Raw genomic sequence first — 15370 nt, forward strand, 5'->3', positions numbered from 1 at the left:
GCATAAGATGCCCTGTGAACACAAACCACATGCAGTACAATAAAATACCTTTAAAGCAATTCAAAAGGAGGAGTCCCAGCATCTTATTGTAAAGTCCAACTAGGTGTATGCTACCAACATATAAAATAAAGTATACTTTTCACAATTATTCAGATTACCTTGAGTTTGCTTGCTCTATGGCTGCAGTCAAAAATCACACACTCTAAAAATTTTATTAAAATTAGTACTGTTCCTCCTAAACAGTCTTTTCCACTTTGGAAATGTTTTCACTCAGGAGAGAAAATGTGGATATGAACCGTAGTCTAACAATATTAGTATAATTGCATGTATAATTTTATAAATAATGGCCAATATTATTGTAAATAATCTGCTTCTTAACAAACACTATTAATTTCATTTGAATATATGATTCATTTAACAAGGTCTGAAATTTTTCTAATTTTGTTTAGATGTCTTATTTCCACATTATTATTATTATTATTATTATTATTATTTATTATTATTTGTTGTTGTTGTTGTTGTTGTTGCTTGGCTAATGTTTGCTCGATTAGGTTTCCATTGCTCCTGTTCCCAACATTCAAAAGAAATATTTAGGAGCACAGAGTGATGACTTCTTAGGGCAATGTCACCTGACCAAAGTAGTATCTTGACAGAACTTAGTTGGATTTTGTAGAATTAGCCAAGCTAATTATTTTTGTTCTATCAGATGTATTTTATTCTTCTCTTCCTCTAAATTCCATGTATCTCCTTTCATTGTCTGCCTTCCAGGAGGCTATGAAAGATTGATGGAGACATTAAATTCCCAAACTAAAAGAGAAAAGCATGTGAATGTGAGTTTTCAGTTGACTTTAGAGGAAATATATTGCTTAATAGAAATGTACAGGAAACAATGAGAGCGGGCAGTAAATCCTAGATTAATTACATTTATTTAATATGCTTTAGAGCCAATGCAGATAGCTGAACTTTTATACAAAGCACTATAATTTTATGATTTTTAGGACTAGACAGTACATATACAAACACTTGTATTGAAAAACATGATTTTGTCCCTTATTACCAAAAGCAAAATTGCTCTATTACATGCCTATTAGATCTCTATCCCCACATATTTTATTTCCTGATTTCTCAAACTTTTTTTATGTTTTTTATAGTCAACAGTACACCCCAAGTGTTGGAAAATTTGAAACTGCTTAAATAACAAATGTGCGAATTCACAATGATATTCTAAATGATCCAGGAAATGTCATTTTAAATGGTAAAATCAATATGTATTTTGGTTCATTAGGAAAGTACATAATGACTATTTCTAGCATCTCCTCAGACTGTTTAACCAGTGTGTACTGTGATGCCTGGCCTGAAGCACTTCTATTTTTAGTTCTAATAGAACAGTCTTAAATTGCTTATTTTCTGTTTACTAAAGTCATCCCGTTTGTTACCATGGAAACTATGACAAGTGCTCTAGCTAACTATTTTATTAAATGAATTGGAGACATAGCTGAAGAAGCTGAAGACTGAAGGTGCAGCTTGCCGTTCCTAAGGCATATTTTCCAACATCTGTAAAGCCATTGCCACATTTATAGAAAATATGAAATTAGTTATAAATAAAGTTATCCACATTTCAAATTTGAGAAGCTGTCCACATTTTTATTATAACTAGCACATCTGAATTATAAGGAACACATAGGCATTCCTAACTTACAAAGAGTCTTTCTAAAAGTATATTTGTCGATCAGTTCCTTGGAAATTAGAACATATTTACCCATAGAAACAAGTTTACAAATAATTGTTAGATCTCCAGGCCTACCCTCAAAATCCCTTCCCTATGAAGTCCTCGATCTATAGCAATATCCATAATAGCTTTTGTTCTCAGCTCTAGCAGCAGGAGCCAAGATGCAGGACAAGAAGAAAGGAGTTTTCTTACGCTGACTTTATTAAAGCTTACATAGGTCACCATTTGGGAATACTCACATCTACTGGCCTTTGCAGATGTTAGGGTTCCCAAAAACATCCTTCAGCTGTTTGCCCGGCCCCTATCTCCAGCCTCCAGGGGTCCTGGCACTTGCTCACATTTCCCTCTGATGTTTCATGCCAGACTAATCTTGCTCACAACCTGCCCCCGTCTCTACATTGCACCATCATTCTCCTCAAGATTCAAGGTGGTCTCAGTTAGTTGTGAAAAACAACAGCAGTCAAAATGGATGCATTTCCTAAATCAGGGGGTTCCGATCTTTTGGTTTCCCTGGGCCACATTGGAAAAAGAAGAATTGTCTTGGGCCATACATAAAATACACTAATGGTAACGATAGCTGATGAGCTAAAATACATAAATAAAATAAATTCAATGTTTTAAGAAAGTTTACAACTTTGTGTTGGACCACATTCAAAGCCGTCCTGAGTCACATGTAGCCCGCAGGCCACGGGGTTGGACAAGCTTGTAAATGCTTAAGAACACTTTCTGAAGTTTGGCATTTTAAAAACACTTTATTTGTAACTTAAGTAGCTGGAACCGAAACAAATTTCAAGCCTGTGAAATTTCCATTACCTTGACTAAAGAGCATATTCAGAGGGTAAAAGTGTGACGAAACTGCTTTGAGGGAATTCTAGAAGTTAGCTGCAAGGAGTCAGTCAGCAGTCAGCTGATTTAAAAGAAGTATGCTTTTCAAGTATGTGCTCTGTATCTTGGACCTGTGGGTTTCTGTCGGAAGATGGATGGTGGTGGTTGATTGCAAACTGAGTCATACCTTCGTTTATTTCATTTCCAGATAATTCTAATGAAATGTATCTTACTAGCCCTGTAATTTTGCTTTTAGAAGAATATCATCTTGAAGAATATCATCTCATGAAGAAGATTACTAACGCAATAATGTAGACAAAACTTTGTTATTTTCTTTTCTTTTCTTTTTCTTTTTTTTTTTTTTTTTTTTTTTTTGAGACGGAGTCTCGCTCTGTCACCCAGGCTGGAGGGCTGTGGCCAGATCTCAGCTCACTGCAAGCTCCGCCTCCCGGGGTTCACGCCATTCTCCCGCCTCAGCCTCCCGAGTAGCTGGGACTACAGGCGCCCACCACCTCGCCCGGCTAGTTTTTTGTATTTTTAGTAGAGACGGGGTTTCACCGTGTTAGCCAGGATGGTCTCGATCTCCTGACCTCGTGATCCACCCGTCTCGGCCTCCCAAAGTGCTGGGATTACAGGCTTGAGCCACCGCGCCCGGCCCTTGTTTTCTAACAGAATAAAAAACAGACAAAACCATTGTAATTTGGACGTTGTGAATTTTGCACAGAAAAGAATTACTGTAACATATATAAGATAGAGTCAATAATTTACTATTTTATGTCTAATAAATTAGAAAAGCACATAAGTTGCTTACTGTTAAAATCAAGATGACATGAGTTTCTTTCAATTTTTATGCAGCTATATTTTATAGAGATTCAGATTTAACCAAAATTTATAAGAAAATGATAAGAATTATTTCTAGAAAGTTAAGGAATATATCTCTTTAAAAATTAACTATTATAGGGATGGGTGTGAAAGCAAATAGAATTTGATATTTCTGTTTTTCCACAATGTAGTAACTGAATTTATTTATAATGTTTTTCTGGAAAAACATATATATTTTAAATGAATATGGTATGCAATAAAATACAAAGTAAAAAAGATCAAATTATTTTTTAATATCAGGGATCATTTAAGATACAAATTTCCTTAGGAGTATATTTCCATTTTAATGTTACTTGATAGTTCAAAACAAAGGCATATTTTTAACTAACATTCATTTTTAATCTCCTTAGGGTCCACTTTTATTTGTAACACTCACATAATTCCAGTGAAAAACCAAGAGGGTGTGGCTATGATGTTCATCATTAATTTTGAACATGTGACGGATGATGAAAATGCTGCCACCACAGAGAGGGTAAACCCAATATTACCAGTCAAAACTGTAAACCGTAAGTAAAAGGCAATGTGTCCTCAATGCTCTTGATAATTCTGCTACTGTAGTCACTTTAACACAGTCTTCATTTCAATTCAGTTCTCAAAATATCTTTACATTTGAAGTAAAATAATTTTACATGAGTAAACCATTAGCTCATGTTACCTTTTGCCTTCCAGAATTTATTGGCTGCTCTGGAAGCCATTTATCTTGGATATAATATAATGTATTTAACCAGTCCCCTGACACCTGATGGACATTTAGGTTGTTTTCAGACTTTGTCTATTACAAATAATGCCAGAATAAATTCTGCTTACGTATTTTCATATGTATATTATTGGACAAATGTATCTTCAGGGTCCTATAAGTGGGGTTCCTGGGTCAAGGGTGATATATATAATACCATCAGGTACTGTCAAATTCTCCTCCATGTGCTTTAAACCATTTTACACTACCAGCAGCCATGAATTAGCACTTTTCCCCAAAACTCTGCCAACAAAGAGAGTCAGAATCAGTTTTTTCAACAATTGTCATCAACATAAGTGAGAACTAGTACCTCAATTCGTTTAGTTTATATTTATTCTACGAGTAAGGTTCATATATTTAAGCACAAAGGACATTTCTTTATCAACTGTTCATTTCTTTTATACATTTTGGTTGTTTTTTCTCTATCTTGTCAATTTGTAAATTAGCTGCAAATAGCTTACCTAGAAAATAGTGTGTCTTTTATCTTTTTCATAATTTTTGTTATTTAAAGTGATTTTTGGTAATGTGTCTAAATTTATAACTCTTTCCTTTGTTGCATCTGAATTTTTGAGACATAATTAGAAAAGCTTGAACCACTCCAAGGTTCTAAATAAATCACTTCCTTTCCCCGGAACTTGTATGATTTCATTTTTTAGGATCTCTGATGCATTGTAAGGTTATTTTGGTGTATAGTGCAGGGTATACAGTTAATTTATCTTTTTCTCAATGGCTCACTCATTGTTCTAACATTATTTATTAAAAAGTCTATCTTTTCACCAGTAATTTAAGATGCCACCTTTATTATACACTAAACTTCCATATGTGCTTGAATCTACTCCTGGATTTTCTATTCTGTTCTGTTGGTCTATCTATCCTTCAGAATCATACAGTTTATATATACAATAAATAACTAATATAGCATCATTCCTTATTATTTGATATTAATTTTCAGAAGGTTGAGGTTATTTTTTGATTAATTTTCCACGTGAACTTTAGAAAAAAATTTCTACAGCTAGAAAAAAATATTTAATATTTTTATTGGATTCACATTAATTGTATAAGTTAACTTGAAGATAACTGATGTCTCTGTAATATTGTCATTCTATTCAAAAATATATAGTATGTATTTTTATTTTCTAAGTCTAATTTTTGTGTCTTTCAGGAATTTCTTAAAATTCTCCTCACTTGTTTACTTTGTTCTTTGGCATTTAACTTTTGTTGTTGCTGCTATTATAAATGGGACTTTTTTTCCCCATTGTATTTTCTTATAAAAGTAACTTTTCTTTCCGAATACATTTATTTTACATCCAACTATCTTAGTTAATTCTTAGTTTACAGTGACTTATACATTGACTTTTATGAATTTTTCAAATATTCTATCACATAAAATAGAAATTGTTTTATATTTCCTTTCCAATTCTTGTACATCTCATAGTTTTCTCTTGTCAAAATGTGCTGGCTATTACCTCCAAGGTATCATTAAAAAGAAATCAATAGTGAACACTATGCCTGGCTCTGGTTGTTATGCGAATGCCTTTAATTCAAACATTCCCCATTAATTGAAATAATGACATGTCAGTTGAGTTGTATGTGCTTTATAATTTTAAGAAAGTTTCCACTGACTTAAATTTTTTAAGAATGGGTGCTGAAATTTGTGTGAGGCCTTTTTTAGCCTCTGTGGAAATGCGTGTATTATTCTTTTCCTTATTTTTTAATACATTTTATAAATGAAGTTACTAATATAAACCATTCTTGCATCCCTGGAAGAATGTTATATTTCATTTTGTAAAACATTGTTGGGTTCTCTTAACTTACATTAATTTTGCAGTTTGTATCAATATCCAATGGGAGAGTGATCTATAATTTTTGCCTGCATATGTGCAATTTTCTAAGGTGTTGGTATCAACATTATAATTCCTTCAAAAAATAATTGAGAGTTTCTTCCCCTTTTTGTACGCTATTGAAGCATTTAAATAGTTTGAGGATTATCTAGACTTTAAAAGTTCCTTGTGACTCCCCTGTAAAGTCATCGAGGTACTTACTTGTGGTACTTGTTGGTGAAGTAGCTCCTTGACAAATTTATTTTTCTTCTTTAATAATAGTCTACTCAAATTATCAATCTTAACTAGTTTCAGTTTTGCTAGACGTTATTTCCCTAGAAATTATTTCATGTAAATATTTACATTTTGTTTTAATAGAATTATGCAAGGTAGTATTTTATGATTTTTTTAAATCCTCTGTTCCTATAGTTTTTTTCCTTGAAATTTCTCTTTTATTACTGTTTTCTCCATTTAAAATTGTTGATTAGTCAGTAGCTTTTTTCCCAAAGACCTAACTTTTATTGGTTTATTAATTCTATTAGTTTTCAAACTCACAAAATGTTGCTTTTATGTTTTTTAATTCAGTTTTTATCAGCTTACTTTGTTGCCTCTTTTTTATTGCATTGATTTATTTTCACTCTTTCAGTTTTTTGGTATATGATTTAAAGGCTATATATTTTTACTTAAGCACTGTGTAAGCTATACTCCATGAATTTAGAAATGTAATATTATTTTTCCTAGAAAAAAATGCAACTTTTGTTTTCCTAGTTCTTAACTTGAGTTGTTTAATATAGATAGTTTTAGTTTTCCAGTAGGAAAAGTATTTTTAAAGTATTATTTTTTGTTAAAAATTTCGGGTTTTATTGTCTTACAGTCACAAAGTCCTGTTTGTATTATTTCTCTTTTTGTAATTGTCTAAAATTTGCCCAATATTTATTATTTGATCAATTTTCATGATTATGTCATGTGAATATGAAAAGAAAGTGATATTGCAGAATATCAAGCTACAAAAGTTGATATCTACTTTTTAAAGCTCTGCCTTATTATTATGCTGTCTTCTATATCCTTACTTATTTCCTGTCCTCCAGATATGTCTTGGATTTAAGAAAGTTTATTAAAGTCTTCTACTGTTAGGATATTTCTTGGTATTTTTCATTCTATCTCTTGCAATTTCTGTTTTATGAATATTGCTGCTCTTGTTTATTTCATAGACATTCACATTTCATAGATAGTCATATATCTTATGTTATTAGTATAAAGTAGCATTTAGCATTACAAAGTATCTTATTTTTTGTTTACTAATTTTCCACCTAAATTCTACTGTATCTTAAATCATGACACTTGAGTCTTTTCTTTTTTCCATTTTCTTGCTGTTTAAAGTCACCTTTTAGTGATTTCCCTTTGTTTGGTTGTGTCTTTTTTTATACAGTGTGCGGGTTTTATGCAGTGTGAAGCTTTTCTTTGTTGCTTATAAGAAAATAACACTTATACTTTAATTGATTATAACTACAATAGATATTTACATTTATTGATGCAATAGATATGTTTGTTTTCTTGGTACTAACGTATTCTATGTTAAATATACTCTTGAAGTATTTCATTATGTTATCTTTTCTTTGCCCTTTTAAAAACTGATTTTTTGTTGTTCTTGTTGTTCTTTGATTCTGGTTTGGAGTTTTTTGGGTTTTTTTTTTTTTTTTTTGGTATTTGGGAAAAATTTATAGTTTTCCAATGGTTATCTTTATAAGAAAATGTTATATACTATCCTTAACTCTTTCCTCTTCCTCAGTCAATACATTTTGGTTCCCTACTTTGAGCAAAAATAAAATTATTATGGCAAAAACCTCAATTACTTTTGCACCAACCTAATAGCTTATAATCCTTTTCTTCTTCTTCCCACCATGCAGTTTTCGTCAACAATATTCTATTTCTTAAGGCTCATCTACGTGCTCCTGAGTATCCTTAGTCTCCTGCCACTCAGTGTGTCAGTTTAAAACAACATCACTTGACTCTCATGTGTTACCAGTAAGGCACTCAGTGAGCTTGTCTATTTTTTTCTCCTCTCCCTCCCATTTTGTTGGGATGTGGTATTTCTAGCTTGTCAAGTAGGTAATGTGTATATACTTCTTACATTTTTTTTGGCCTCAAATTTCTAGTGAAATGTATTCATGACTGTCGTTTTGTCAGAGATTCCCCAAACACAGCTTCTTAGATGAAGTATATCCCCTTTGGGAAACGTGCGGGGGTAAAATATTTTAAGAGTTATCTCGTGTTTAACATGTTTTTATATCACTTTGACATTTGAAGGAGAGCCTAGGTAGATATGACATAGTATTTGGTCCATATTCTATGCCTTCTGACTCTGGTAGATATTGTTTCATTCTTTTCTTACATCAACTGTTGCTGACAAGTAGTCTGATGTCAACCTGCTTGACTATCCATTGTAAGTGACTCCGGTATCCGGGTCCTGTGCACTTTTTAAGCCCCTACTATTGTCTCTCCAGGAACTGGTGCTCATGTTACAGACCTGATCTTGAGATTTCATACTCAGTGTGAGGTCCTCTTCTGCTGAAGGTGAACTCTGTTTAATAAGTGTTCCATCACTCCAGGGAGACTTCTGTACTCCTCTTTTCTTCATTTAGTTTCACCTTGACTCTCTATTACAGTGTGCTCTTCTGAGCCAATTTTGCTGGTATTAGCAAATCCCCCACCTACATGTAAATAAAAGTCTGTAAGTTGTCTTTCTCTAGTTAGTCCATAGGCGTGGTTTATGGGTACTTTTATTTGACTCCTCCTTTATTAAATCTCAAAGGTTTATATCGGGATCCATGAGGATTTTGTAATTTAGGTATCTGTCATTATCTATGGGAAGCTGGAAGCCTTATCACAAAACTTTAATATTTAAGAAAGGAAATTGTTACACTGTGTATAAATTAAGATAGAAAAATATGCATATAATGAAAAATGGTCCCAAAAGCCTATTTTGTAAACCTAAGTATAATACCAAATCAAACATACCTCAGCTGATAATTTTTCATAATAGCAATTTTTTCCTTATGTGTGTCTACATGACAGTACAATATTTTTAAAGCAACATTGGCACAAATATATTAATGTAATGTGATTCCAATATTCTAAATGTTTTACCCTGAACAGTATTACACTTGGAGAAAACTCTATCAGAATTACTAATTCATCAGTTTTCCAGATGACATATTTAGAAAAAAATTGAGCTACTGTAAAATACTATTCTTACCCCCAAAGTCTTGATCCCAAAGTTGATGACTGTTTTGATTTTCTTATACTTTCCACTAACAAATGCAATCATTAATGAATGATTCCTGGGAGTACACTTCTAATGTCAACCTCTATTTCTGTCATGAATACCAATAATGTAATTTGTTTAGATGGTGGATACCTTGTTTAGTTTCTTCACTGTCTTCTCAAATCCTTATATTTTCCCACCGAATAGTTGTATTTCATGGTCCATCAAATTGGATGGAAGTGAAAAAAGGAGGGTACATCGGCAACATGGCAGAGAAGAGGACTTGTAAAAAAGATAATGTGTCTATTTAAAACTGAAATGTAAATGGAGAATTGAAACCTTGATTTCCTAAATGGAAGATAGTCTTTACAGTAGCCTCTGGGATATAATACACAATTTATGCAACTTTATATTGTGATTAAAATAAAGTCTTATGTACAAGTTATAACAAATGCAGTAGAGATTCTGCTTCTTATTTTGTGAACCTAAGTGGTTTCCCTATGTTTTAGCCATCACTCATACAGGGAATCATTGGAGAGAGTACAAATATGCAGACAAAATTATTCCAGAGCATTACAAAGGCCCATTATTTACCACCTGTATATCGGTTTGATTACACTCTTCTGTCATTATATGACCCAGATTTCCTTTTACTTGGTGTCAGTTTTTGAAGAATGGATTGTTAAATCAAGCAGAAAAGTTAAAAAGAGACAAATTATGCTTTGTACCTTCTGATACTATCCAATTTCTACTTCATATTTTTTCTCATCTTTGGCAAACCCCTGCTGATATTTTTTCTTTGAAGTATAATGTTACTACCAGTGTAAAATAATGATATTGGCTATTTCAAACACTGTTGTTCCCCAGTGATAGCCACTTTAAAAAAAAATAAAGAATAGAAAAACCTGATGCACCTATTTTAGCAGACACGTCTTACCTTCAAATTGTGATATTATTACTTCAAAACCTGCATTGTAACTACCAGCTTCTGTATCACTTGAAATGATCTTAAATAAAAGTATGGTTACAAAGAAGTATACAGTGGTATTCACAAAGGCAAATTTTAAACTGGCATTTCCTTTTAACCAATGCTTACTCTCTTACCAAAGTGTTTGTAATTGTGTGTGTGTGTGTGTGTGTGTGTGCACGTGCGTGTCTCAGAAATCCTCAGAGTGGCAGGATTTCAATGAGAGTAATAAGAAAAAGGTTGTCATGTGTTTGGGAAGACGTGATTTTCTGAAAATTTAAATACCTCTATTGAAATAGAGGCAAAATAAAGGAAGAGATGTGACATGACTACACAAGAAGCATAGCTTCAAAAATAGGGAGGTATTAAATTATGAAGATTAAGTAAAAGAAAAGGAGGTAAATACACAGTAGAAAATTTCGATTATAAAAAGGCATTATGATACATTGGGCTCCATATATTCTGAAAACTGAGAGACTTATTTTATATTGAATTAAGTGGTGGATCATTTCTCGTACAAATACCTAGTTTCAGAGCCAGGAACTCTACACAAAAAAAGTGAGCAGCTTTCTCTGAGAAGACCTAATTTTTCATAAACTTATTACCTGTAGAAGACATGGAATTAGCCACAATTAGATGACTTATGTCCCCTGAAATGAAGCAAATACAGAAGAAAGTGTTATGTTGATAAATCTTATCAAATTTTGATAAATACTGAATAATTTGAGCCAATTAATTGCTACATAATAGATATAAATACCAAATAAAAGATGAAATTGAACACTTTCTCACCGAAGTCTTCTGTAAAAAGTTTGCAATCTAATAAATGGAAATAATACAGAGTGAAAGAGAAAATTGTGCATTCCCTACCAAGCATAATGGGCCACATTTAAAGGAGCCAATAGTAATGGAAAAGTGAGCTCTCTTCTTTTCAGCTGTAATATTTGATGATGTAGAATATTTGTGAAAAATGGGCTGGGGGCGGTGGCTCAAGCCTGTAATCCCAGCACTTTGGGAGGCCGAGACGGGCGGATCACGAGGTCAGGAGATGGAGACCATTCTGGCTAACACGGTGAAACCCTGTCTCTACTTAAAAATACAAAAAACTAGCCGGGCGAGGTGGCGGGCGCCTGTAGTCCCAGCTACTGGGGAGGCTGAGGCAGGAGAATGGCGTGAACCCGTAAACCCGGGAGGCGGAGCTTGCAGTGAGCTGAGATCTGGCCACTGCACTCCAGCCTGGGCGGCAGAGCGAGACTCCGTTTCAAAAAAAAGAAAAAACAAACAAACAAACAAAAGAATATTTGTGAAAAATGGAGGATAAACAAATTATGCGTTCTTGTTTACGTGATTAATGCCCGAGTTAACTGTCATCAAGTATAAGAGGTTTTCACTTTTACTGTTTTAGATAAATTATTTTTGTTTCACTTTAAATTATTGAAAACTACATTTGAATTTCATATGTCTTCTGTAGCATTAACCTAGTATCATACTCGGATTCACACACAGATACATGCACACTTTTTAATTTTCTAAACATTTCTTGAAGGGATTGGGGGAACATAAATTAAACAAAAAGTGGTACTTAAGTTGGATTCCCTTCTTTTACATTCCATGTCACCACATTCCCTTGAGTCTTTCCACCTCTGTAACAGCTATTTCAGTACCATTTGTTTGTTTCTCTTACTCTGCTCTTAAAAGCTATTTGTTTCTCCCCTGGGAGCTGCTTTTAATATTCCTTCCTTCTTAGTCATCTCTATATACCCTGCTTGGGCAACCTCATCCTTTACTTACAGGGTAAAGACCTTCTCACAAATCATTATCTCCAGCTCATTATCTTTCTTTAGCCTTACTTACAACCTCATATATCCCACTAGACATATCATTTAGAAGATTTTAGTATTTCTGGGCGATTTAGCATTTCAAGCTAAGAACTACCTTTCCATCCTCAGCTACCATCCATTTTATCCCAACAAAAAACTGTTCCTTTTCATAAATTATGAATAGAATCATTATCCAAAGCTTCCAAGCCAGAAACCTGGACATGATACTAAACTCCCTCTATCTAATCCTCTATTCTCCCAACCAAAGGTTAGCCAAAGTCTGTGAAACACCTCTTAACTATCTCTCTCACATAGCCCGCTATAATTGTCTTACTCAGACCCTCAACACATCTTTCTTGGACTGATATCATAGTCTCATAATTGGTATTCCTGCTTTAAGCTTCTTTTCTTCAGGATTACATGTTATATTGCTGTACATCACGTCATAATCCTCCACTGTCTATGTCTTTTACAATTGTCCTCTATTGCCTAAAATATAAGACTCCAAAGCCCTGTGCATGCATAATACAATCAATCTATCATGATATAGCTTCTGATACTTCTTCAGTCTAATTTCCCATCACATCCCATATTTTAATGGGGGTTCCTTGAAACTATCATTCACTTTATGCCACCTAATTTGTATCATGTGGTGTCCCTTCCACTAAAATGCTTTCCTTCTTCTAGCATACCTATTCCAAAGGACTCTTCATCTGTGGCACATGCTTAACGGGCCCACATGGGTCCACATGTTCCTGCCCCTGTGACATCATAATACCTCATACCTGTCTCCACTACCACATTGGTCACATCTGTTTGCTTAGTAAACAAGTAACATGAATGAAGAAGGCCAGGAGTAAAAAAATATAGAGAGAAGTGAAGACTGGAAAACTGGAGAACATCTTTATCTTATTCGAAGTGGCCCATAACCCTACAGCTCTACTTCATAGTAGGGACATTTTATTTTGTTTCATATAGATTTAGTATTTTGCAAATACTAAGTATCCAGTACATATTTGTAGAAGACATAAAAAGTTATTTTTTTCCTTTAATAATTAAGCTACTTTTTTCCTACTGAATGGGCATTACTCAGATTGCCTATCAGTGGTTCTTCAAGTGTGAGACCATCAACGTCACCTTGCAATGTGTTTGAAGTGCAAGTTCTTGGGCCCTACAGCAGAACAACTGATTCAGAAACTCAGAAATTCACCAACCTGTGTTTTAACAAACACTTCAAGTCATTCTGATGTCCAAGAAGGTTTGAAAACCATAGTTTAGGTTAATGAATGTTTAGATAGAACTACAAAAATAATTTTAAGTGAAAATAAATGTAAAAAAAAACCCCGAAATTTCTGAAGTATCTTATACTCATAGTATTTTTTTGAAGTGTACTTTTTCATTTAATCTTATTAAAGTACTATAAAGGATATCCATTATTTTTGAAAAGATTAAAATTACACTTTCCAAATCAAAGATAATTTTACTTTTACACTTACTAAAATTTTGAATTCTTCTAAAAGCTTCAACTGAAGCTAAACCTATCCACACAAAATATAATTGATAATTTAGGCAATTATCTAGCTAATTTAAGCCACTAAAATTTTATTCATATGCTTTGGACTCAACACTCTGGATAATGGACACATAAAATACACATTTGCCTCAATAGCTACATTACTCCCTCAAATTTGTATCTCAGTTTTTAGACCTCAAGCTAAGAAACAAAGAAATTTTCCACAGAGCTGGTTTATAAAAGTGCTTTTAGAGTGTTTTTACTATTCTCCACTGGAGCTGAAAGTCATTCTTTAGTTTGAAGATGAAGAGCTGCAATAGTAATATAGAGTTTCCCATTCAGTAAGCATTACTATAGAAACAATCTGTTATTCAGATGAATTTAATTAAAGGTTTTACACTGTAACTAATGTTTACTATTCTCCTGTATTTGGAAGTTTCCTCTTTTTAAAGATTAAATTTGATGAAAAAGGAAACATGACATGGTTGCAAAAAACAAATCTGAGGAAAGTTTAGTCATAGTTGCAATAAATTTTATGTCATGTGCCTTTCCCAACCCCCGGGGTTTGAACAAAGTGTCTATTTCTAAGGTCAAGAAAATTGCTAGTAGTTGAAAAAAAATACATTATTTCCTCATTGACAATGGATGTTAATGAATGCCCAAATTGGTATATCCACACCAGAGAGCCCCCATGTGAGTATAATTTGGAAAGTTTTGTTACCTAGCAACACCCAATCGGTGCAGTCCCTATTCATACAGCATTTGGGTAACTGGTGTCTGTACCATTTGTGTTTGGAACAGTCCATCAAGAGAGTATCTGTTTATGTGATGACTACATGATCATCCATGCTCAATTTTGGTTAAGACGTTATCACTTTCACAGGACTTGAATGGACTTTTTAATTTGACATTTACAAACAGAAGGAATCTATCAAAAAGAAAGTATGGGTATTGCATGCATTGATTTACTAAGCTGTTATTTTAAGCACATAGAAACTTAATTACGTGTATATTATGCTGCTGTGTTTGCTTTCATTCCCAATCCCCTCTCACTGAGAGATTTTAACCCTAAGAGGCTGAAAGCAGTCCACCACCTTGTCCTGTCTTCTGCCCTATCCCCCTTATCCAAATTCATGTTTCTTGCTTCTTTGCTCTCGTGATGACCCAGCCAGATCACAAGTAGTGTCCCTCAGATATCGTCAACATTTGTGAACATGTTTACGGAAGTGCTCTGTTGCTGCTGCAGCTCCTGTAATTGTTCTCATGCCTTGCTACAGCACTGACTCCGCCAACCTCCACTTACTGCCTTTAACTCACATAACTTACAGATTCCAATTAGATCCCATCCTTACTGCTCACTGTGAGATCTTGCTTTTTTCTCTGGTATCTAATACCCTAGGAAATGTCACAGGATTCTTAGCCCTTCATGGCATTGCCGATCTGATCTGCTCCTTTAGAGAATCTCGTATCTAGCTTCAAGTTTACTAGGTCAGTAGACTCCCTGGTGATCTTTTGTTATCACTGACACTAGGCCTGCTCTGGCTACAGTGGAACATTTGTCACCCAATAATCAGGGTAGCCACTTGGCTAAAACTGAGTTCACATTGAATGATAATTTTTCCCAGTCTAGCTGCTATCTACATCCTTCTTTGACAATATTCTGAGTTGTTCTACCAGCTCATAGGCAACGTTATATACCTTCCTACATATGTAGGAGTAGGAGAGACTCATGTCCTTGCAGGATCCCTCTATGAAAAATTTTCTTCCAAAAAAGAAAAAGGCAACTATGTTAGTCATTATCTCTGTTTATCCC

At 33.8% G+C, this 15370-nt stretch overlaps 1 protein-coding gene across 2 annotated transcripts in view; it reads left to right on the forward strand.

Annotated features, from left to right (window-relative positions):
* Window positions 1–15370, forward strand: part of KCNH7 (potassium voltage-gated channel subfamily H member 7) — a 466858-nt gene that overhangs the window by 299157 nt on the left and 152331 nt on the right. For both annotated transcript variants that reach the window (XM_010361847.2, XM_010361848.2), the window contains exon 3: window positions 3787–3942. In XM_010361847.2, coding sequence (XP_010360149.2) covers window positions 3787–3942 — 156 coding nt within the window. The remainder of the gene's footprint in view (window positions 1–3786; window positions 3943–15370) is intronic.

This window comes from Rhinopithecus roxellana, chromosome 14 (assembly GCF_007565055.1).
Source record: "Rhinopithecus roxellana isolate Shanxi Qingling chromosome 14, ASM756505v1, whole genome shotgun sequence".
NCBI classification, from domain to species: domain Eukaryota; kingdom Metazoa; phylum Chordata; class Mammalia; order Primates; family Cercopithecidae; genus Rhinopithecus; species Rhinopithecus roxellana.